This window comes from Protomyctophum parallelum (assembly GCF_964188405.1).
Source record: "Protomyctophum parallelum genome assembly, chromosome: 16".
NCBI lineage: Eukaryota > Metazoa > Chordata > Actinopteri > Myctophiformes > Myctophidae > Protomyctophum > Protomyctophum parallelum.
This window is the reverse complement of record NC_139711.1, coordinates 5,751,538-5,777,604: the sequence shown is the minus strand read 5'-3', so window position 1 is coordinate 5,777,604 and position 26,067 is coordinate 5,751,538. Positions and strand designations below refer to the sequence as shown.

General features: G+C 42.9%; 2 protein-coding genes across 2 annotated transcripts; both read right to left on the bottom strand.

Moving 5' to 3' along the window:
* Window positions 1-3,134: 3,134 nt before the first annotated feature.
* Window positions 3,135-3,596, bottom strand: LOC310873390 (ribonuclease-like 3; the record flags this gene model as incomplete). The annotated part of the gene is made up of 1 exon (XM_083785760.1): window positions 3,135-3,596. The coding sequence occupies one exon, from the start codon at window positions 3,594-3,596 to the stop codon at window positions 3,135-3,137; it is 462 nt and encodes a 153-aa protein (XP_083641886.1).
* A 1,638-nt stretch (window positions 3,597-5,234) lies between these two features.
* Window positions 5,235-24,823, bottom strand: LOC310873094 (slit homolog 3 protein-like). Its single transcript, XM_083785387.1, has 6 exons — window positions 24,697-24,823; window positions 12,912-13,066; window positions 11,633-11,805; window positions 9,082-9,239; window positions 8,609-8,814; window positions 5,235-8,086 (listed from the first exon to the last, which is right to left on the bottom strand). The coding sequence occupies exons 2-6, from the start codon at window positions 13,042-13,044 to the stop codon at window positions 7,821-7,823; spliced, it is 936 nt and encodes a 311-aa protein (XP_083641513.1). The 5' UTR covers window positions 13,045-13,066; window positions 24,697-24,823; the 3' UTR covers window positions 5,235-7,820.
* Between the last annotated feature and the right edge of the window lie 1,244 nt (window positions 24,824-26,067).

The following is a 26,067-nucleotide window of genomic DNA, read 5'->3' as shown; positions in this document are numbered from 1 at the left end:
GCGTATCTATATTTTCGTATGGGAATGTTGGAACGCGGACATAAATATGCTCGGTAACATCGTATCTGCGGCGTTTGACGGCCTCTTTTTGTTTGAGTTATTCTGAATTCGTGAACTATAAGTACCTATACATACCGCTGCGAATATCTCCTGTGGCGCGGAAGCCGTTAAGTATTTTTAATCTATGTTTGACCGATTTGGAAGCTTGGATTCTTCTTGTTTATTTACTGTTCATTGTACCGCCTCCCGATGTGCGGTTGGCTTGTGCCGGCTACGTTCCTGCCTCTGATCTGCTCTGTCATAGCTATAGCACCACTAGCTAGCCAGATAGGCGGTACAATGAGGTGTCAATAAACAAGGAAGGAAAAGAAGAATCAAAGCGACCAAATCGGTCAAACAAAGATTAAAAATACTTAACGGCTTCCGCGCCACAGGAGATATTCGCAGCGGTATGTATAGGTACTTATAGTTCACAGATTCAGAAGCCCTCAAAGGAAAAAGGAAAAAAAGAGCGCAGAAGGACTTATCCGAAGGTGTTTACGTTAATTTATGTGTGCGTACCCGGTGGTAGGGTGGAGGTGGAATAGGACCCAATGCTCTGGGTCTAAAAAATGTCAGAAACTTCAGTAGCATTGGGTTCTGCTTGTAGGGCTAGCACTTTACAACACAGAATCTCTGGCTTGTGAGCCTGCTCGTGAGACCAGTAGACCATCTCTGTCACTCCTAGCACATGTTTCTTGTTTTATTGAAGCATTCTTTTGTACTTTAGCAGTTTATTAGGTAAAGTTGAAAAGCAATGAACTGTAAATTGACTGGGATTTGAACATGAAATATCTGTGCTGAGAGTCTGATCATTAGACTACACCATCATTCAGTCAATCCTCTGCAAATGTCTAGTACTGTTGAATTAAGCGTTCTTTGGTATGTTAATCCACTTAAAAGCAGAAAATGACAGAAAATGGAACACAATGTGCTGAAATGAGCAAAAAGTCAGTTGTAATAATAATAACTTTCGCCTAAGACTTTCGCCTTTTTTTTTTTATCCTCAAAAATGATGAAAAACGGCATGCTATAGTATGCCGTCTGAGATGGGCTATAGCCCACGGTCAAAAATGATGAAAAACAAGGATTTGAAAAAAAGTCGAAAATCAAAAAAACGGCTAGTATGCCGGAGTGATTTTCGTATTTTTTTCAAATCCTCAAATGACGAAAAACGGCATGTTATAGTATGCCGTTCGATATGGGCTATAGCCCATGGTCCATCGTCTCGGAGTGATATTCGTCTTTTTTCCAAATCCTCAAAAATGTAGATAAACGGTGTGCTATAGTATAGTAGTATGATATGGGCAAAAATGATGAAAAACGAGGATTTGAAAAAAAGACTAAATGGGCCTATCGGTTGAGGATAAATGTTTTTCTTTTCGTCATTAATAATACTTTTCTTTCTTTTTTCAATTTCACTCTGCTTTATAGGGATACATGTTTTAATATCTCCAAGTGCCCCAAAAGATTATCATCACTTCAAGGGGAAATCATCTCCCTGCTCGTCTCCCTGCTCTACATGTTATCATTCCCTCCAAGATTCATGGATATCCACTATTATCCAACCATCCACATTCTGTTCTGCTAATTGTGAGTAAATAAATTCTATTCTATTTTGCTTGGGTTGAAGGTTAGTGTTGCCACTTGATCTAACTGTGACGGCGTTGTGTAACTTGTGTTCTATAATGATGGCTTCAATGTTTCTGGATGATGTCACAAAGAAGCCACAGTTTGATTTTGTGCCACTTACTGTAAGGTACTACAGTAGTGGATGTTGGTCTAATTGTCATATTTTCTTTTGTGAAATAATATGGTTGCAGAGTCTAGGCCTAATGGTCGAAAGGCACAAGACATCTCATATCATGTTGTTTGCTTCCCTGTCTTTTATTAGTGTGGTTCAGACTATAGTTATTGTCACACTATTCTGGAGTAACCTAACTAACTTCTACTGTGATTGGCCGAGCTTTGCATAATGTTTGTCGTAGCTAAGTGGCTGTTGTTGGTTACGTAATCAATCTTTTTTGATTGATTGAAATATTTATTAACAGTTTGCAGAATTACAGTACATTTCAAGCACAAACTCAATACAAAGACTGTTAACTGTGAGTGGACGACCCAATTAAGCATTACACTTGTTTACAAGAGGGTCCAGAGGGACCATGTTCAATTCATCAAAACATTTGATGCGTACAAATAGACACTTCTATATAGACAAAGAACAGAACAGGAATTCATCATAAAGGAGGGAAAAAGGGAAAAGAAACGTATACAGTGAGGGGAAAAGGGGGGGATTATTTTTACGGAGGCCAGTTTCGAATTGCAGCCGTCCGTAGGTGCCCTTTAAGAGCGGTTTTGAAGGAGTCAAGGGATTCGCATGTCTTAATGACTGTTGGTAGGGCGTTCCACATTTTGGTGGCATAGGAGCGAAAATAATTTAGTCCCTTGTTTGTGCCGAATCTGGGCTGTACATGGTTCGTTGCACTTGCACTCCCTCTGGTGTTGTGGGTGTGGACTTCGTTAACATTAAGGAAGTATCTAGACAGGTACATGGGTATCTTAGTGGTGTATCGGACCAGACCCATTGCAAGATGCTGTGCTCTGTCGTCGACCCTAATCCATTCCAGCCTGTCAAAGTGGGCAGGGGTGAGGTGGGTTCGGGGGGTGAGGCCAAGTAGGAGCCTGACCAGTTTGTTTTGGGAGGTCTGGAGACAACAAATTTGATATTTCAAGATATAAAATCAATGTCTTTTATTGCTTTTCATTGTTCTAGTTATACTGTAAATCATCAGCATTTTCTATTTAACCCATTCTGACCGGGCACCCATTTTGGTGTTGGCATCATGTCATGCTTTAGCTATTGAAAAATAGCAGATCTACAAGCTCATATCGCGCCACCGAGTGGCGCGATACGAGCTTGTAGGTCTGCTATTTTTGGAAAAAATCGAAGAACGACTGACATTTTTAGAATCTGATCTCAGGTCAGAATGGGTTAATCAGACCAGTGGGTGTCCAGTGGAAACCTCGTATGAATCTGATCTCAGGTCAGAATGGGTTAATTCAAGAGGCTGGCAGCTTGATTTACACGGCAGCGGTTAATCCACTTGTAAGATGTCTGTTCCAAAGTGCACAGGCCAGCCTTCGCTACATTTTATGGCGATCCTAGGAGCAGCCCGTTTGACTTTGGCAGTGTACACACATGGCTTACGCGTGTTCCTCATATCGTCCAGCACACAAACCAAACAGTCAAACGGGTGGGTGCTCAAGGTCAGCCAAGCGCCGTTGTGCTCGTATGGCTCTCCAGCCTGCTTGCAGATGTTGTTGATGACATTCTGGTGAGCGCGGATGAAAGTGTTGGTCTCCTTACACTCATCATTGTTGCGGCCCGTGTAGATGGTCCTTTTCTTTATCACATCGTTACAGGAGCCTTGTCTCATGTCAGGGAAGACGTGCTGATTTTGGAACTTCGCGTAGGCATCACGCAAGTGGGCTGGTACCTGAGAGTGCACTGTGGCGCTGAGTAGTGCCAGGAGCAGGCACGGAAAGTAAGCCCTCATGGTTCCCTATATGGTCAGTGTTGGACAGAAACAAAGTACAATTATTATTTATGACTTTACTTCACATTTCAAGACATTCCACTACATTTCTAGGAAGAGACCCTGTAACCCAAAACTACAAAAATAGTACACTAACCACTTGAGCACAATTTCAGAAATAGTTGAAATAGCCGATTGATTGATTGAATAATTTAATTGGCAGAAATGTAAACCGTACAGAGTACAGCACTTAGTCTAAAAGGATATCACCGGAGAATTCAGGTCACGGGGTATTAAATTCATAATGTGAAAATAGCAGATCTACAGTACCAGCTCACAATAGTTTTTTCTTTTAAAAATGTTTTTAGAATGTAAATTCAAGATGTCAAAACACAACATGATGTGATCTGTTATTACAGCAACATACTTACCAACTCTGAATTAGCTTTTTTACAATTGAGCAATTTCTTATGTTGGCAATTTATACACAAAAGTACGATGGATAAAGACAGTATTTACCTGTCTTGTAGTGCTGATCAGTGAAATGCAACAGTGAATTCACCGTTATATATAGGGTTGTGGTTGAACTTCGGTTCCTTGACCTACATTAGTATATTGGCACAACTATGTGCGTTTCTTGGAACTGACATTGCAAACTTTGTTGAGAGTCAAAGTCGAATGTACTAGTTTCAGTTGGCCTGACTTAGATGCTGCTGATCAAACCAAGCTGGCTATGACCTTTGCTTATTGGAGGGTTGTTGTTACTGGCATGATGGTAATGCTCTTATACCGTCTCTTACGTCAAACGACCATGTATAAATTATGGCAAACATGACCTCTGTCTGAAGCATGATTTATGCTTGTAGATCTGGACTTTTTTGCTTGCAGCACAATGTCATGGTGGACCTAGCCTGCGGTCCACCTATGCTTTCTATGGCATAGGCAGCTCCCGGCCACACAGCTGTGTGACATAAGACTAATTAATTAGAGCGACAGAGAGAGAGAGGAGTGTGTGTGTGTACGGGTGTGTGTGTGTGCTTCAATTTAACAAAGGTGCAGACGATCAGAAATCAGCAGAGAGTGATCGACGTTTGCACTACTCTATGCCGAATTGAAGTGGCCAGACTTTATTTTTCTTCCAGGAAATAAAAACGTCTGGGTTTCCGTGGCTATGGTGGACCTGACCATAAACCAAGCTTAGGAGAAAGAGGCTATACTCCAGGGGCATGTACTGTAGGTCTTTCCCCACTACTAATGCAAAGAAAAAATGTCATGACATACTGTATGACATTTTGAGGGATCGTCTTAAAAATGAACTAAACCAATTGTCTTTGCTGCTCAGTAATTCATCTCCCACTTTATATTGGGGTAAATCATGAGTCTTCTTCTGTTCCTTTCGGCTTTTCCCTTCAGGGGACACCACAGCGAATCATCTGCCTCCAACTCCTCTGCCTCCTCTTCTCTCACACCAACTAACTTCATGTTCTCTTTCACTACATCCATTTAATTATGATCTATATGGCATAATTTGAAGAATATCTTTGACTCATTAAATTAAATTGTATACATAAATACAATGATTAATTAATTCAATCGAATTAATGCATTTAAGAACTGTGTTCAGAAGTAAGCAAGACCAGCGAGCACACTTTAGTTTCAATGGTAGTTTAATTTCAACATTCAACATTATGTATCCATGATCACATATTCACGTTATTTTCACCTATGGCCATGGAGAATGCGAAAACTGTATATATTTCGGACTTATTATTATCATGGGTTTATGAATAAGGCATCCATCTCATACAGGGATGTTGTACGGTGTTTTTCTGTTCACAGAGGAATTCAATACCAGTAAAGAGTGATACTATTGGGGAGGAAGAAATAGCAGACGGAGAAAATAAAGAAATAAAAGAAGTTTAGGATTGTGATGAAGATTTTATGGAAGAAAAGATGGAAGGAAGTAAGGACCAAAATAGGGAATGGAGGAAAAATAAGATGGGGGAGGTAGAAGGGATAGGAAATGAGTGTGGAACGTAGGTTGGATGGAAGATGGATAGAGGGGGAGGAATTAATCTAGGAAACTGGGGGTGGGAATAGTGGATATAGGTGAAACTGGCAAACAAGGCAGTATAATACTGATAAGCATGTCAAACCATAAACAACCTGAAGAATGAAGCCGTAAATAAATTCCAAATGAACTGCAAGTGTGTCACAATGCCTGGCACCCGCACCCAGTAGTAAACAAAGCAACAATGTGTGTTTTTAAAAAGTGAAACGATACAGTAGTAGCTAGATTATTGTATAGTGTTAGATACCTGCGGTATGGACGGGGTTGAATGCCATGGCGATTCAGCAACACCTGTACCCCAGGTTATGATAACTTATTGTTAACAGATTTAAGGTATAGATGTTGCCATTCTACAAGTTTGCCCTCTCTTTACAGTTGTTTAAAATGAATGGTCTGCCACGACTGGCATTTGGTTTGACAGACGCCAGCACTTTGTTCTGGAAGGAACAGCTTGATTTGACAGTATAACAAGTCAGGACTTGTGTGTTGTGTCTTTGTTCCTAATACTGTGGGTATGCTGATACATGCACAATGAAGATCTCCGAAAATTTGATGCGCTGACCACAAATTATTTTTTCAATGTTATTTGATCTGACTATGGATGGACCACAAAGTAATACTGGTAGAGTGAATCGCATAACCGGCGAAACATGAATATCTCTTCAACGTTCTGGTCACATTCTACTGTGAAGCCGTATTGCCTTCCACATAAACCTTGGCTTGGTGACATTGGCAAACAAACTTCAAACTACTATACACACCAACGGGAGAGATTTTAGTATCAAGTCCAAACATGTTGATTTGAATGGGGATATTCTTCCTGGTGGGCTTGTGAACCTGGCATCACGCTGGCATTATCTTCTAGGAGATCCACCATTTTGGTGGCTTGGTGTCGCTCGTAGGCAGCCCTTTGTTTTACATCCATATACTAGCACAGGCGCTTATACTGCCCAAGACCTAGTACGTTGGGCTTAACAGTGGGTTTACCCTTATCTGCCCTGTTTCAGTTTAGTGTAAGCAATCAAACATGATGAAAGTACCCTATCTGTCCAACATTTGAATCATAGCCCATTCGAGCCCAAGTCTGGTGTGTAATAGCAAAAAAAAACAAAAAAAAGAAGAAAATTATAAACAAGCAAAATACAGCAATGTATGCATTGTTTCCTATGGCACAACCTTAGCATGACCTGTTCATTCACCTCTGTGGAAAGAGTCTGTGATTTCTTCTAAGAGAAACGCATGTGAGGATGATGTCCATACATTAGATTACATGGCAGGTTATCAAGGCACATAGTTCCTTTTTTAGCCTCCAGTTGGGAGGACAAAAAGACTGCCAGCATTTATTATTTTTCCCGAAAAGAGAGAGCTTGCAGCGCCGCTCCTTCCCGCCTTGGCGGCCATTTTAAATGATAATCCTCCACTCTCAGTGTCCGAAGCCTCCCTCTCATCAACATTCACATACACATCATGCAAATACAGTTAGAAAATATAAAATTCATCGGGTTAGGGTAAATATTTATATAGATTTATACATACATATAAATTCATATACTTTTTTTTTAGGAATGTTAATCTATTTTGTTGTGTACTTTTTCTTCTTACAAGGTACAAAATAACTTTTCATATATGACACATTGTATAATCAACACATTTAAACTGAACAAAAGTCATCAGTCCTTTTTTTCATCTTTTAGAAAAATCCCATAATAAAAATAAGTTCTATGCTTTTTTTTTCCTCCTCACTTATATGTTACAATATATTTTCTCTCTTGTCAAAAACACACGCACACACTCGCACACACGCACTAACACACACACACACACACACACACACACACACACACACAGTCACAGGTCCCTTTCTCGGCTTTTGTTTGCAGTTTCTCCTGATGGCAAATCGTAGACGGTCAAATCAAATTGTTGAAAAAAATAAAATAAAAAGCCACAAAAATGTGGACACGTGCAAAAGAATCCCGTAAATGGCGGCGTCATTGACGTGACAAAACAAAAGAATCCCAAAACGGGGTGCCGTGGACATCAGAAAACGGTGGGCGGGTGAAACCACCCCCAGAAAGAAACAAACACAAAATGGCCGCCATCCTCAGTGGTGGTATAGTGTCGTCATGGTCGCCGCTTTGTTCTTTTTCCTCGACGGCGTTGGGGTGCAGCGGGTGTTACAACGAGGGGCACTTGGCGCAGCCGCACTCCAGCGCCGTCTCCATCTCCTCGGAGTACGAGCTGCCGTCGGTGCAGCGGAAGGCCACCTTCCTCTTGCGGCTCTTGGTGGGGCCGCAGCACGTGCCCGGGCTCGCCCCGGCGGCTGCCGCCTGGCAGGAGCGGTGGCAGTCCATGCGCGGGACCTTGCTGGTGGACGTGCACGTCTTCAGCGGGTGGTGGCGCTTCAGCTGCTCCCGCACCATCTCGCCCTGGCACGTCACCTCTGAGAGAGGGGGAGGGAGGAGGGGGAGGAGGCATGAGAACATTGGAGGTAGAGGCACTAGTATTTAATGTATGAACGTAGTCCTCTTCATGAGTACAGTTACAGAGTTTTACACCCTTGATCCTTTGCCTCCTATATACATACTACAGTAGTCATTTTGGCCTTTCCCGTCTGTCTGTCTGTCTGTCTGTCTGTCTGTCTGTCTGTCTGTCTGTCTGTCTGTCTGTCTGTCTGTCTGTCTGTCTGTCTGTCTGTCTGTCTGTCTGTCTGTCTGTCTGTCTGTCTGTCTGTCTGTCTGTCTGTCTGTCTGTCTGTCTGTCTGTCTGTCTGTCTGTCTGTCTGTCTGTCTGTCTGTCTGTCTCCTTTCCTCTGCTACCTTATCCCTTTCCCTCCTATTATCTATTCCCCACCTATTTCTGTCCCGTCTCTCTATCCCTCTCTCCCCTCTCTATCTCCCCCCCCCCCCCCTCTCTCTCCCTCTCTCTCTCTCTCTCTCGTCTAACCCCTCTCTCTCTCACCCACCGGTCTCACAGCTCTGTCCAGTGTAGCCAGGCTGACAGTGACAGAGCGGCTCTCCCGCCTCTGAGACGCGACACTCTCCGCGGCCACAGCGGCGCCCCCTGCAGGCGGGGGCCTCCTGCCGTCGGTCACAGTACTGGCCCTGGAAGCCCTCTGCACACTGGCAGCTGTACGACTGGCCCTTAGGCACACACAGGCCATGGGCACATCTGGGGGACGACGAGGGGACAGTCATTAGTGTGTGTGTGTGTGTGTGTGTGTGTTTCGCATTCCTGAGCCAATAATTGGATACCCGGGGTCATCATCGGTCAGTAGGACACACTTTGAGACTCCATCGGTTATTGGCGTAAGAATGTGATTCAAGGCTTAATGGGGATATTTGAGTGTGTATCAATAACAGTGTACGTGTCACCGTGTGTGTGTGTGTGTGTAGCGTGTGTACACACATTAGTGTACTGCATGTATCCCCGTCATACCTGCTGTTCTGACAGGGGCTTGGCAAGGTCTTCTGGTCACACAGGGCCCCGGTGTAGCCGGGCGGGCACTCACACGTCACCCCCGTGTCCCCTCCCTGCCGACAGGCTCCCTGAGCACACACGCTGCAGGAGTGGCACCCTGGTAGGATGCCCTCAGCCTGGAGGAGCACACAGTGTTGATTTTCATTTACTTTTTTTTTCAATACAACTTCCATTTAGTTTTAGTCATCTGAAATGTTTTAGTTTTTAGTCTAGTTTTAGTCTACTAAATCGCCAAAAAATGTATTTTGGCGGGTCGTGGTGGTGCTGAAAATAGCAGATGCGCGACACGCTGTGAGGCAATTTTTTGGAGCGACGCACACCTGCACACAACAAAGCATGAAATGAACTGTCATTCAGTTCTACTGGATCTCTTCTCCACTAGTCCCTCCATAAGATTTTAGTTTTTATTTGTTGACGATTGTCTTGTTTTAGTCATCATAACCTAGTTTTTATTTCGTTTTTGTCAGTGAAAAAAGGTAGTCGACAGAAAATCAGTAGTTCTCTCAAATTATCTGAAAATGATTTGTGCCAGGGAGGGCACACATGCTTTCCCGCTTTGTATGGGTTAATATTGATTGAAACCTTGTTTGTTACTTTCAATTGTCGGGAAATGGGGAAAAAAGAGCCTGTGTTCCCGTTAGGGTTGCTACCGTCTATGGGGAGAATTTGGCATAAAAACCCCATAAAAAAACAAGAACTTTGGACTGGAGGTTTGTGCAAGCTCTGTGCAAAAAACTACCAGGATCATCATGGGTAAAACGAATGGTAACCACTGACAGCTTAATTTGCATATAGGCTGGGTTGTGTCAAAATATTGTTTCTGTGATCATGAGCTGCTGTTGAACTGCTGTTTCATGTTTATACAACACCCGGTGATCAATGGTTATGGGCTTCTACGTCTCCGCATCACGTTCACTGGTACTTATTTATATCATATTTTTGTAATAATGTCATGAGTGAAATCTTAGTGATTTGCCAATTATTTGGGGGCCCATCTCGCTCTTTCTCTGTGGTGAAAAGTAACTGAGTACATTTTACTTAAGTACTGTACTTAAGTAACATTTTGAGGCACTTGTACTTTACTGAGTATTTCCAATTTCCAACACTTTTACTTCTACTCGGATCGAAACATTGTACCTTTACTCCACTACATTTATTTGAAAACATTAGTCACTATATTTACTTGTAGATTTTGATTATTAATATTATTACAAAACATACATTAACAACTTCATTTCAGCCATTTGAAAACGTTTTCAAATAGCCGATCTACAATGTGGCACATCACGATGCACTGTGAGCTTGTAGATCGGCTATTTTCTTCTTTTTTTTTAATTTACTTTTTATTGAATTTTCAGACAAACGAAACGACTGACAATTGACAATACAAACTAAACAAGACAATATACATACAATACAATAGATCGGCTATTTTCATATATTTATATATACACATTTGAAAACTTGAAACGTTCTGCATGATGAATACTTTTACGTTTGGTACTTTATAGTGCTGCTGTAATTGTCAAAAAATTTGATTCGGATATTCGTTTTAAAAACCCATGTGGATTCGATCAATTCGACCCATTCGGATTTCGGATTTCAATTCGAACCATTCGGATTTATTAATAATTATATTTACACCAATACAACCTGAGACATAACATTTAAGATCGCATTGCTGGCGCAACTCTCTCTCCGCGCATTGGTGCTGCTGAAAAGCAAGTTGGAACACAACGCATGCATTCTCCCTTCTCCAGTAAAACTTTCTTTTTCTTAAATGAGCAATTAATTCACAGAACAGTACACTGCATTGCATTTGCTGCTGCTGCCGGACCCGGCACCACATTTCATCCTTACGCATTATATTTATCTTCTTATAATTTCCTGAAGGATAAAGTCGCTTCATGATTCTCCCGTCTGTCCGAAACAACACCGACCCAGATTCTGATCACTAGATACGCTGTTGACGGAAGATTCACCCTTTCTGAGCAGCGTACACTCACTGCGCAAAGAACGTAAAAGGCTCCCGCGGCCCCGCCCGCCCTGTGCTCACTACGCAGGCTGCGCTGCTAGGAAGAGTACGAGGCAGAGCTGATTTATTCTTTAATGTATGCCGGTGTCGGCGTGTCGCGTGGCAAATATAACTAATCTACAAGCTCACAAGTCACAACACGTCGCTTACCCATGGCACCATGGCACCATGGTCTCGCGACATCTAATAACAATAATAAATAAAAAATATTTTGTATTATTATTTTTTATTCAAACCTTAATTTTATATATTCGGTTATTCATTATTTTTTTTGATTCGAAAATATATTCGGATATAGAATATTCGTTGGCAGCTCTAGTACTTTAAGTACGTTTTGACACCAATACTTTTGTACTTTCACCAAGTAAAAATTGTGAGCGCTTTTTCCCCACCACTGCTCTCTTTCTCTCTCTCTCTCTCCTGTCCTTGCCTGTGTGTGTGTACGTGCGTGCCGTGGTTCTCTTCCTACTGTACCTTGCCCTGGGCGGGGGCCTGCGACGAGGCCCCCCGGGAGGCCTGGAGGTCCTGGAGCTCGCCATTGATGCGCACGTTGTGAATGCAGCCGCTGAAGGCCTGGGCGGGGGAGGAGGGAAGGGAGCGCTCCGGGCTGAGGCGCAGGCCTGACGCCGCCACCTGGGACGGCACTCCTGAGAGGAGAGGGAGGGAGGGAGAGAGAGAGGACAGTAGTGAAAGTAGGAATGAATGTAGGGGTCTTCTACATCCTGACAGTTTTGTGAAAAAGATATGTTTCTATGTCAGTCGTTCTTCGATTCTTCAAAAATAGCAGATCTACGAGCTCGAGCTTGTAGATCTGCTATTTTTCAATAGCTAAAGCATAACATGATGCTAACACCAAAAGGGGTTCCCGCCAGAAATGGGTTAAGGCAGTAGTTCTCAGACCTCTGAGAATTCATATGCATTGACCGCGCCATCTGGAAATGTTTTGTGCCGGGCGTTGACACTTGACACTAAGGGTTGCCCACATGGGCAGGTAAATAGTCGCAGGTAAATAAAACTTTCGGCAGGTGGAGTTTGTTTTCAGGTTGCAAGTGCTTGTTTGAGAGGGGACGCATGAACCCATGCATATTAATAGCTATGTACAGTAGGTATTTGGCATACAAATTGAGGTATGACCTTTTTTATCGCACAGCCCCAGAAAATTCCCCAAAAAGTAATTAAAATATCATTTTATAATGGACAATTTACTAGGAAAACGGAACCTGTACTTTTTTGAAGGTGCCTCTGAGACCTTGGTTTCAACCCCTGCCCCCAGAAGTGACAATTCTACTTTTTTTTCCAAGCAATTTTCCAAATATGATATTTCTCAAAAGATTTTAAAAAATAGCAGATGTACAGTACAAGGTCACAGCGCGGCATGAAGTGACACTCTTGTCAGCCTGTAGATCTGCTATTTTTGAAAAGCCGATAAAGTGCACGGTTAAAATTACTGTGATGCTGTATTAGGAACTACTTTCCTTTTTCTACTTTGAGAACGACTGACTTAAGGTGTACTTATGTGCACCGAAAATAGCAAATCTACAAGCTCACACAACACATCGCAGCGCTTTGTGAGCTCGTCGGTTCTGCTATCTTCGGTGCACCACGCCCACGAAAAAACAACTACAGTGTGAATGTGTGACATCCTTTTTTGTGGTGCGGCAGTTGTGCTAAATCCTTCCTCCTCCTACAGGTGTGTGTGTACACTACAGTATACATGTATACTGTGCATGCGTGCGTGCGTGCGTGCACGTACCTCCTATGTAGAGCTGCGTGGTGTGGTCGACGGAGGGCTGTCGTGGTAGCTTGCTCAGACTCTTGGGGGCTCCGTGGTCCACCACCAGGCTCAGAGAGTGGTTCTGGATCAGAAGCTCCACCGAGTGGAACATACCGTCGTTCACTGACTCCACGCTACACACACACACACACACAGGGAAATGGAAGTACACAGGGTTAGCACTGCATTTTCTTTAATACCATTAACATTCTTCATTGTGGAGCAGACTGTAAATCGTCTGACCCCAAAGCAAACTTCCCAACTTCTCCCAAGTCGTCGTTTCACGTTTCTCCTTTTGTTCCAAGATAAAGCTATAGAGTAACTATACTGTAGCATCTTTCACACATAGAATTCAGCTCGATGTGCTTTTGTGATGGATACAAAATATAAAGACAAGATGGGGGGCTATAAGATGAGCTCACAGTGTGTGAAATCGGCATGTGATGTACAGTAAGCTTGTAGATATGCAATGTTTTGGCCTTTGGCCGATAATATTGAATATATATCACCATGTTTGTTACAAGGAAATAATGTTTAATCTGAAAAGGGATGACCTTTTGGACCATGCCTGACCCTGAGAGAGAGAGAGAGAGGGAGAGAGGGGTGGGGTGTGTGTGTGTGTGTGTGTGTGTGTGTGTGTGTGTGTGTGTGTGTGTGTGTGTGTGTGTGTGTGTGTGTGTGTGTGTGTGTGTGGTTTTTGCTGGAGAAGAGACAGACAGCTGTAGAGACAGTGGTTTGGCATGGCCAAGAGAGATAGACAAGAGGGAAAGAGAGAGAGACAGTGGGGTAGTAAAGTTGACTGTGCCTCCGTTCACCCCATGGTCCTTATGCTCTTACCGGCGAAAACAAGCGAAACGCAAGGAAAACACTAAAGGACGCTGGTGGTCTCCCCTAGACCTCAGAGCTAAACACCAGGACAAAGCTTTCCCTGTGTCCCCGGCCTCTTATTGGCTAACGAGCTAAGGAGCCCGGAGGCCTGCTTTTGATTGACAACTGTTTATAGTACATTTGTTTTTATTTTTTTTAGGTTACAAGTGATGTTATGCTAACGGCCAATTGAAATGTTGGCTGTGAGTTCTGGAGGCGGGCCATCGTCGGGCGATATAGAAAATGCTGAGTGGGCAAAAAGGAGGAGCAGTGTAAACGGTAGCAACAGGGATGTTGTCTGTTGGGTTTGTGTGGGACACACTGACACAGCACAGATCCCCATGGCCACTCACTCCCTCTCCAGACCCTGCAATAAGTGCTTATTCATTTTTCATAATTTATCATACTTTATTACATGGCTCGGCTATGTAAACCGTGTCATTTACAGATAAACTTTGCTCTGCAAACAACAGGAGGTCGGGGTTCGATCCCCAAAGATTCTAAAAATGGGACCCAGTGCCTCTCTGCTTGGCACTCAGCATCAATGGTTGGACTGGGCTAAGTCCCTGTGACATACTAGCGTCATATCCAGGGGGTGTACTTGTACATCGTGTAGAGGGGGTGGACTTGTACATCGTGTAGAGGGTGTGGACTTGTACATCGTGTAGAGGGTGTGGACTTGTACATCATGTAGAGGGGGTGGACTTGTAAAAAAGAGAAAAAGGCCGCACACTCGTAGCAACGATGCTGTATATTTATTAGTGACCAACGTTTCGGCCTTTCGGCCTTCTTCAGGGGGTGGACTTGTAAATCATGTCCAAGGGGTGGACTTGTAAATCATGTCCAGGGGGTGGACTTGTAAATCATGTCCAAGGGGTGGACTTGTAAATCATGTCCAGGGGGTGGACTTGTAAATCATGTCCAGGGGGTGGACTTGTAAATCATGTCCAGGGGGTGGACTTGTAAATCATGTCCAGGGGGTGGACTTGTAAATCATGTCCAGGGGGTGGACTTGTAAATCATGTCCAGGGGGTGGACTTGTAAATCATGTCCAGGGGGTGGACTTGTAAATCATGTCCAGGGGGTGTACTTGTACATCAAGCTGTCTCACACTACTGAGCTGCCTCACACTACCTATAGTGGCCTCATGGCTCGGCAAGGCTTACTTTGAAGCAGGCCTGTTATAATCATCCCAATCCCAGTGACGCTACTCTGCAGCGCTAACATCCTCTGATTTTCACATTATTATTCCCACTTTGGCTGCTTCCTCTCCCCTCCTCCTCCTCCTCCTCGTCTGTTGAGTTGACGGGTGATTCGTCAAGACAGTTTGGCTTGAGGAAGTGTTACATTGGGTGGTGTTCTACACTTCTCTTTCCTCTGCTCTCTCCCTGCTTCCTTTTCCCACCTCAACGCCTGCTCTTTTCCTCCCTCTCGTACGTTCCACGCTGCATTATCCCAGGTGTCAAGTTAAGAGAATTTGGCGAGTACAGCTGAGCTTGGGCTGAGGGCATCTTGACATGTATCTGAGCTGGGAACGGACATGACCCTAATGTACTGCAGATCCCCAGTGAACGGATCCAATCTGATCGGATGAGGATCTAAATTCTGTGGATTAGTAGCCTGATAAAGAATCTATTGAACTTGAACTGACGCATCCTGATGAATATCACAACTTTTATCATTAGAAAGATATTTAGTTTTGGTAGCAACAAAGTTCCATACATAGTACATAGTTCCATAGATAGTGAATATTAGTAGTAAGTGATACGTGAATAGTATGTGGATACCAGTGAATAACACACATGGAGCTATGACACTGCTATGGTACAACATCACCACAGGGTGGCAGTATATAACCGGCAGAGAGAGAGAGAGAGAGGGTGTGTATGTGCACTCGTGTGTGTGTGTGCTCTGTGTGCGTGCGTGCGTGATGTTTTCCAATATCGGGCTTCATCAGTGTTTGGACAAGTGGACTTTCTCCAGAACCTTGACTGATATTTTACTGTGGCGCGTGCACTGTGCACGTGCATACCTACAGTACGGTGTGTCTGTGCGAGAGTGAATGTATGTCTCTGTGTCTGAAAGTGTGTGCGCGTGCATGAGGCTCTTTGAAGTTGGCTGGGTTGGCCCTGTGTATTAGCTAAAAGTGGCCCATTATGGAATTCAATAAAAACAAACACAGAACCGTTGCAGATTTCAACCACTCTGCCTCTCTCTCTCTCTCTCTCTCTCTCTCTCTCTCTCTCGTCCTGTTCACCCAAGCCTGCAGGGGAAGTCAATTTCCTGTCAGTCCAAAATCAAATAGTCTGTGCACCCGTAGACACACACACACACACACACACACACACACACACACACACACACGTTTGACTCCCAAAAACCTCTCAAATACCTGAGACCACCTTCTATACAACACAAACTCCGAAATCATTAGCGTTTTCGTTGACTTTATCTGTGTGCGTATAAAAGCTATTCAGGTCCAGAACAACCACACAGATCAGCTTACGCTCTTAAATCTAATTGGCCACTGCCTATCCTTTATACTTACAAGGTTTCCTAAACCAGAGGTATATATGGTGTGTGTGTGTGTGTGTGTGTGTGTGTGTGTGTGTGTGTGCGCCTGTGCGCGCTCGCGCACGTGTGTGTGTGTTTACCAGTCCAATCTGGTTAAATTGATGTTTACCAGACAAGCCCAATTTCAGCCCTGCATCACCGTGGTTACCTCCAGCCGGCAGCTGGGCTGCCTGCGGGAGTGGTTTGCCGTTCAAGTTATTGCTCTCTTAACATTTTATTCTTCTATTGCTGCTACTCCGCTGGTTTATCTTCAACCGATCATATCTAAGGTGATAAGACTGATTTTACTCATATGGATTGGTGCAAAATCAATGTTCTCTGTCTGTCTGTGATTTCTTCAATTATGTGGAACAGCAGCAAGGTTTTAGAACGATTCTACCCAAAATATCATCACATTTGTAGTTGTGAGGGGGGAAAACAAAATATTCCATGAACGAGGCACTTAAAACACTTATATCATGATGCATATATACCGACATCTAACAATAAATACTAGCCATGGCAATGTCCACTGGGTTGAATGCCATATCCCTTTTTAGAGTGGTGCTAGCCACTCAGCTATGTGTGTCCCTGGCTGTGTCTGTCTGACCGTCCGAGTACGGAAATGGCGTTTGTTGACCCCCATTTTATACAGTATAGTACTGTCTGCAGCACGAGTACAGTACAGCACCACTCACTTCAGACTGGTCAGATTTCTTTCAACAGTTACACTATATTCTAAAAAGCATGCAGTAATCCTGGTCTCTAAACTGCCTCCCCCTGGCCAGCCGGGCCACTTGATGGAGGGGAAAGGAACTGGTTGGAATTCACACATTAATTAAAAAAATATCCTTACGATTAAATGTTTATTCATGCGAGGCACCCTTACACTGAGTTAACTTGGTCACGAAGCAAAGGTTAAGCTAAGCTAGCAACATGTGCTAGCAGTTAGATGGCATCAGCTGCAGTGATATTAAAGGGTGACCCAACCCCAAACCTGCGTGGAGCTTGACATCTCTGGTGGTGTCAAGCCAGGGTGGCGAACTGGCCATCTGCTGTAGGCTAGTTTAGGAGCCAGCTTGTGATGTCACCCTATCTATAATACAACAGCGTTTATTTGACAACTTTAGTTACTACTTACGTTGTAGATTTGGATTATTATTACAAAACATCTATTAACCACTTCAGCCCTATATACAGTATTTGCTATTTGAAAATAGCCAATCTACAAGCTTGTAGATCTAATATTTAAAAAATATTTTTATACATTTGAAAACAAACAAAATATTCTGCATACGACTACTTTAGCTTTTAGTACTTCAAGTACATTTTGAAGCCAATACATTTGTACGTTTACTCCAGTACATTTTGAATTCTAGACTTTTACTTGTAGCAGAGTATATTTATATCATGCAGTATTGATACTTTTACTTAGAGTAAAAAAAGAAATGGCCAATGCAGTACCCAGTTTGTCACCGTTAACACCTGTTTCCTATAGCGTGCGAGCGTGAAGCGAGAATGCGTGACAAATATTGTCCTGCTAAATGCTGTCCGATGTTGCGGTAGAAGAGAGGCGGAGGTTGCTGTAGCTCCTAGCCTCCTACTGTCTGAATATAAGATCCTTGAAACAAATGTCCCACCAGCTGTGAATCCGTATTGGGCTTGGCTTCAACTACTCTGTCTCCAACTGTGACAACACTGTTGGAGGACGTAAAGTCCAGGTGAAACCATTTTTATGAACACCGCTTCATGACAGAATGGTGATAATTTTCTCATTAAATGTACTGGTGGAAGTCACTATTTTGTCTTGAAGGGTACTTGCTGTCAGTCCCCCACAGTGCCCTGGGCCCAGATCCAGCTGCGACCTGAAAACACAATTTCTGTTTTGGTTTCCCTACATGATCCAGGTCAGCGAAACATACAGAATAGAATAAAGAGGTGATGTGAAAGAAGATTCAGGCTGGTGATCGGTTGGTCATCGCTGACGTACAGTATGCAGCTGGCAGTTGATTGAGATTTTTTGATTCATATGATGGTTAATTTCCACAACTCCTCTGCATCCCTTTCTTTCTCTCTCTCTCTCTCTGCTCTCTCCTTTCATCCCTTCTTTTCACTCCATTCCTTCTAAAATGTAATGCAATCTATGAATCGGGCCTTCCCTCCCTCCCTTTAAAGTAGGAAAGAAAAAATGGAGGAGTAGTTTTTAAGAACTTAGTTAATGCACAAGTATTGTTTTGAGTATAAATAAAAATGGAGGACTTGTGTATTGAGTACTTGAGTATTTGGGTCAATGAAGGTGTGCTTTTTTTGTGTGGGAGTCATGTTTGTAGATGAAAAACAAAGAATAGGAATGTATAGCAAACACTTTTATGAAAAAAGGAGTTGATAAAAATCCCTTTATCTCCATCTCGTTCTCGCTCTCTTAATCTCTCTACCTTTCCTTCCATTCCCCCCCTTGCTATATCCGATACACCCATCTCTATCCTCCCTCCTTCATTTTCATCCCATCTTTCCATTCTCCTTCCTTTAATGTGCCCTTCTGCATCCATTATATTCCTCATTCCCTCCACTCACCTGTCTATCCTAACCCCTCCTCTCTGCCCGTTTGACCCGATGGAAGGATTAATGTGGCATTTAATAAAGGGCACCACATTAGTAACACACACACACACACACACACACACACGTATAAACACTTTGATCTGTTGCTAATGAGGTTACAGAGAGGGTCTTGTATAGCTCTCATCTCTCCCTCTTTATCCCTTTTCTTCGCTGACTCACCTTCGCTTCCTGCTCACTCTCTCTCTCTCCTCCTCCAGCCTCTTCTCTTAATTCTCTCACTCCATGTTTTCACTCTCGCCTGTTTTTCCTCCCCTGCTCTATTTCAGTATCCATCCAGGGTTTGACTCACACAAACATCCCAGGTGCTGACCCCCGCCCGGTCTCTGGGCTTTGGATCTTACAAACCCTGGTGTATTTGTAGGAGCTGGTGTGTGTGTGTGTCGATATAGCCAGCCAGCGCCATGTCGTGCCATTAATGCTGCACTTGAGCTTGCAGTGTTTTTAAAAGACATGTTGCATAAAGTGTCCAGTATCGTTTGAACACGTATTTTCCAAATGAGGGTCAGATAAGACCACGCATTGGCAGCAAAACGACAGGCACATGAGAGGGGGGGGGGGGATCCATGGGAAGTGTGTGCTCAAGCGAGCCCCAGGCTAGGAGACGGGGCCTTCTCTGGTTCCAGTTTGGCAAACGTTAAACAATAACACACAGACAGTGTTTACTTAGTACTTAGCGCTGGCTTTATAGGGATGGTTTGGCGCTTGCAACGTGTCTCTCACACTTTCTCCTCTCTTTCCCTCTCTCCTCTCTTTCTCCATCTCTCGCACTTCCTCCTCTCTCTTTGTCTTTCCCATTTTGTTCCTCTTTTTCCGTTCCTCCCTTATTACCTCCCTCCTTGGTTTCCCTACCCTGTCTCCCTTCTTCGCTCTCTGTCCCTCTCTTTTCATGTCCCTCGAACCCGATTTCCTCTTTTATTCTCTCTCCCTCTCTTTCTCCCCCTCTCCCTCCACAGCCCCCCCTCTCTCTCTTCTGTCTGTCAGGCGTGGTCCATGTCAATCTTAACGGAAGCAGACAGGGATAATTCCCTGGCTCAACCTGTGGTTTTACTTTCCTCTCCTTCACTTCCCCTCCTCGTCGTCCTCCTCACTTTCTCTCAATCCCCTCCCGCCATCCCTCGCTCCTCTCATCCTCTCATCCTCCCTGCCGTTTTCCCGCGTCTGATGTCTTTTCTTTCAGCTGACTCCATCCATCCATTTTCTTTTTACCCCGTGCTGTTTTATTTCACAGGCAAAGAAAGTCAAAAGAAAAGATCAAATTGACCCATTCTTTGGGTTTCATTCTTCACTCTCTGTTGGGCTGTTAGTTGATTTGTCTGTCTGTCCGTCTGTTGGTTGGGCTGTTTATAGATCTGTGTGTTGGTTGCACTGTTGTTTTTGGCAGCAAACTTTGATTTTAGTTTTAGTCATAGTCTCTTGAATAGTTTTCATTTAATTTTAGTCACATTTTTGTCACCTGGAATGTCTTAGTGTGTTAGTCTAGTTTTAGTCGACTAAATGTCATAAGATTTTAGTTGACTAAATCTACAGTTGATTTAGTCGACTAAAATGTATTTTGGTGGGCCTTGATGTTGTCGTGATGACTGATTTTACACTTGCTGGAAATAGCAGATCTACAAGCTCGTAGATCTGCTTTTTTCAGCACGCAACCAAGTGTAAAATGACTCGTACTGGATCTCTTGTCCACTAGTCCCCTTCCTAGCATTTTAGTCTAGTTTTTAGCCGTTGACGGAATTGTCAATACATTAGTCTTAGTTTTAGTCATCATAGCTTAGTTTTCATTTGGTTTCCATTTAGTTTTTGTCAAAAAGTCGACGGAACATTTCTCGTCGACGAAATCAACACTGGTTGGTTGACCTGTTTGTCTGTCCATTTTCTCCTTCTCTAACCTTTTCAACCCATCCTCTTGGCCTCCCTCTGCATTGTGGTTCATCACATCTTTTCCATTGCTCCACTCTTCCATCTGGGCTCCCTCCTCTTGTCCCCCGCTTGGCTCTCCTCATTTTCACCCAGTGTCGGTGCTTCTGGGTGCCAGCGAACATTCCACTTAAGGTCATACTGGTTTTCTCTTTTTGTTTTAGGTTTAGCTTTTAAACGCCACAGTACGCTCTACTGCAGGGGTTCTCAACCCCTAGGGGGTCGCCAAATGATATATTTTTTGCAACTGAATTGCTGAAGAATGGAAATTAAGAGTATTTACATACTGTAGTACACATAGTGGATGCATAAACTTTCCTTAATGATTATATCTGGTTTCAGTATTTATTTGGGGTGCATACTTCGTTTAGACTAGTCATTGGGTTAAGGTTAGGTTTAGGTGTGTTGCCCCGTGGGAGGTTAGGTTTAGGGTGAGGGTTTGAGATAGGTTGTAGTTGTAGGACTAATGACTGGTCTAACCAATGACTAGTCTAAACCAAAAACTGTCTAAACTAAGTACTGCACCCATTTATTTACGATGTATTTTCTCTATTATTATAAGGTTATTGTAAAGGTCAATTGGTATTGGGGGAGTGGGGGGCGGGGGTCGCGAGACATGGCCAAAGCATTTCCGGGGGTCCCCAGCCAAAAACGTTGAGAACCCCTTCTCTACTGTGTACGCCTGCCGCGGATTCTGATATCTGCATCTGTGCACCAACTACACGAAACATTACATTTATTACCATGGAAACACAATATACTGCACAAAATCTGTAGAACAAAACTAAAAAAGGGAAATTAAATATGAAATGTGTGTTTGCCATGCTACAGTATAGGCAACCCCAGATGTAACCATCTGATCCTATTCATGTTACTGTAGACAGGATATTTCATACAGTACATGTGCCAACTGAAAACAGACAATACGTGCACAGTATATATTGAGTTAAATTCTGTCTGGATCTGACTGTGTATTTCTGTTACATTTTACAGTTAAACAAATTCATGATTGAGATGTTTTGTCCGCCCCCACTCAGGACTGCATGTCATTTAGTGGTTTCCTAACCTAGTTAGTTTAGACTACTAAACTATTAAGAGGAAAACAGACTAACGGTTAGTGTGTTTCATCTTAAGAGTTTAGTAGTCTAAACTAACTAGGTTAAACCTAGTTAGTTTAGACTACTAAACTCGTGAGAGGAAACATACTAGTTAGTTTAGACTACTACACTATTAAGAGGAAACAGACTAACGGTTAGTGTGTTTCATCTTAAGAGTTTAGTTGTCTAAACTAACTAGGTTAGACTACTACACTATTAAGAGGAAACATACTAACGGTTAGTGTGTTTAATCTTAAGAGTTTAGTTGTCTAAACTAACTAGGTTAAACCTAGTTAGTTTAGACTACTAAACTCTTGAGAGGAAACATACTAGTTAGTTTAGACTACTAAACTCTTAATAGGAAACATACTAGTTAGTTTAGACTACTAAACTCTTAAGAGGGAACATACTAGTTAGTTTAGACTACTAAACTCTTAATAGGAAACATACTAGTTAGTTTAGACTACTAAACTCTTAATAGGAAACATACTAGTTAGTTTAGACTACTAAACTCTTAATAGGAAACATACTAGTTAGTTTAGACTACTAAACTCTTAAGAGGGAACATACTAGTTAGTTTAGACTACTAAACTCTTAATAGGAAACATACTAGTTAGTTTAGACTACTAAACTCTTAAGAGGGAACATACTAGTTAGTTTAGACTACTAAACTCTTAAGAGGGAACATACTAGTTAGTTTAGACTACTAAACTCTTAAGAGGAAACATACTAGTTAGTTTAGACTACTAAACTTTTAAGAGGAAACATACTAGTTAGTTTAGACTACTAAACTCTTAAGAGGAAACATACTAGTTAGTTTAGACTACTAAACTCTTAAGAGGAAACATACTAGTTAGTTTAGACTACTAAACTCTTAAGAGGAAACATACTAGTTAGTTTAGACTACTAAACTCTTAATAGGAAACATACTAGTTAGTTTAGACTACTAAACTCTTAATAGGAAACATACTAGTTAGTTTAGACTACTAAACTCTTAATAGGAAACATACTAGTTAGTTTAGACTACTAAACTCTTAAGAAGAAACATACTAGTTAGTTTAGACTACTAAACTCTTAATAGGAAACATACTAGTTAGTTTAGACTACTAAACTCTTAAGAGGGAACATACTAGTTAGTTTAGACTACTAAACTCTTAAGAGGAAACATACTAGTTAGTTTAGACTACTAAACTCTTAATAGGAAACATACTAGTTAGTTTAGACTACTAAACTCTTAATAGGAAACATACTAGTTAGTTTAGACTACTAAACTCTTAATAGGAAACATACTAGTTAGTTTAGACTACTAAACTCTTAAGAGGAAACATACTAGTTAGTTTAGACTACTAAACTCTTAATAGGAAACATACTAGTTAGTTTAGACTACTAAACTCTTAAGAGGAAACATACTAGTTAGTTTAGACTACTAAACTCTTAATAGGAAACATACTAGTTAGTTTAGACTACTAAACTCTTAATAGGAAACATAATGCACAAACGTCTTCCGTAACTGTTGTTTGGCCATCGTGACATGGATTCCTGCCCTGTGACTCATCCTTGTGCCTGCCGTATCATTCTTGTCTCAGCTCATGGTTATCTTATTGGTTATCAAAATTGTATTCTCATGCTGCCCTTCTCCTGCTCATCTATGCACACACGCACGCACGCACAGAGTACACAGAGAGTGTAGATACACTTCCCCTCCCTTGCCCACCAGAGACAAAAGGAGAGAGCCAAGCCAAATCCACACAGCTTGACGTCAGTATGCAAGGAGAACCGCAAAGGCAGAGAGAAGTGAAAACGATAGCGTTGTCCCTTATTCCCCCCTCTATTTTCCTTTTCTTTTTCCATCCCTCTTCCTGATTCTAAGTTGCTGCTCACTGTCTGAGTCTTTCTCTGTCTCTCTTTCTTTCTTTCTCGTAACTGATCATCTCTCCCATTATCTCCGTCTCTGCCTCCCTGTATTCACAAATCCCCACATTCCTTCATTTAAGTTGTGACGTGGGCGCATCTTGCATGCCGGATTTCCCTTGGGATGAAGTGGCCTTCGGTTCATGTTCTACGGTATCTCTCTCTCTCTCTCGCGCGCGCTCGCGCTCGCTCTCTCTCCTCCCCCCCCCCCCTCCCCCTCTGTATTGCATTTAACAGCTAATGGACTGAAACACAATAATGTGTATCCCTTACAGTAGACAAAAGTTGAAGACTCGAAAAATGGTTACTTGATCACACACTGGTTTAGCGGCTGTACGCTATTACGCCATTATGGAAATGTGATCTTAAACGTAGGACAGTACTGAAAGACATGCAACATCGCCATACAACATACCGTTTCATAAACATTTTAATAGAAGTATCAACCATGAAAACGCCACAGAAACCTAGTGCTTAGACTTTGGACTACCTGTTCCTATTGAAGCTGTGTAGATTATTATTATTATTATGTTAGCATCCTGGGGCTGAAGCAGGACTGTATTATCTGTCTTTTGTGAAGGTGAGCCTTTCATGTTTAGTGACTGTTGACAATGACTGTTGATTGAATGCAATGCTATGTTGTGTATTCTGCATGTCTCTAAACCACGTTGCACCACAGAAATATACAGTATAGTTATACTGTGTGCGTGCGTGCGTGCGTGCGTGCGTGCGTGCGTGTGTGTGTGTGTGTGTGTGTGTGTGTGGGGGGGGGGGGGCGCGTGTGTGTGTGCTTAGCCTACCTGTATACGGTGGTGGGTGGGTAGCTGGCAAGGTCATATATGAGTCGTATGTGGCCCTGGTACAGCTCTAGTGCAAGGGGGTCGTGGTCCTCCTTGTACAACAAAACACCGTTGTCTTTCTCTGTTGCCACCTTGATGCATGAACACACACACACACACACACACACACACACACACACACACACACACACACACACACACACACACACACACACACACACACACACACACACACACACACACACACACACACACACACACACACACACACACACAGAGAGACACAGAGAGACACACAGATTAACTAGTGAATAACAATTGTGAGCTCTTACCTCTAGCATCCCAAAAGTGGTGATTTGTGTTTTGATTGTTTGAATACTTTATTAACAGTTTGCAAAAAAAGGCATGGTGGCACATATGTATATAAATAATGCTAAACGGGACAACCCAAACAAGCCCATCTCCGTTGAGGTCCTGTGTATTTCATTTGAGACATTTAAAGACAATACAATAATACAATAATTCACAAAACATCATATAAAGTCATCATTGTAGTAAAAAATACAAATATATATATACAGTAACCTGGTGACAAGCTTAGACTTTTTACAGGGTCCTGCTACAAATTGCAGCCAGGTGGTCCTAGCGTTTTGACAGAGAGATGGAGGGTGAGATGACTGTCTTTACTGTGATTATCCATACACGAGCAGGCCAACAGTGCATGCAGCCCAGAAACCCCTATTATCACAGTAAAGAAACAATCTCAAGGCTATTCTATCACCATTCACCTTCACTCCCTACAGAACAGTGTTGCCACGTCCGCTTATCGTAAGACTTGTGAGTCTCGCCCAGATACACTTTGACACCGACATAGACCGGGGCGAGCTGAGGGCCGACGTGGCTACATTCCAATTTCCGAGCCTGGCCTCTCTACCCACTCGGCTACAGCCAACAGCATGTCTTTCTGTGTTTTACAGGAATTTAAAGCACAGTTGGAAGGCATCTTTGACTAATCAGCTCTCTTGGCTGAGTCCAGCGGCCGTGTCACACCGTGAAGAAAATAAATGGGGGTGGGGTGGTGGTGGTGGTGGGGGTGAGGGGGGGGTGGGGCGTGGGACAGCACAGCTGGAACTAGAATACAGAAAGCTGGAAACGAAAATCAACCATTAGTGTCCTTAAATGAGGTCACTTATGCCGCACTTGCTTCTCTCGCTTCCCTCCCACACACACGCGCGCACACAAATGTGTGCACGGTGCACACACTTAACATGTCACACTTGTTGGCGCGCTCCGCTCTGCGCTAACTAACTAGCAGAGTGGAAATGGGGCCAAGGGGCACTTAACACTCCGGCTTCGATGGAGCATGGCCAA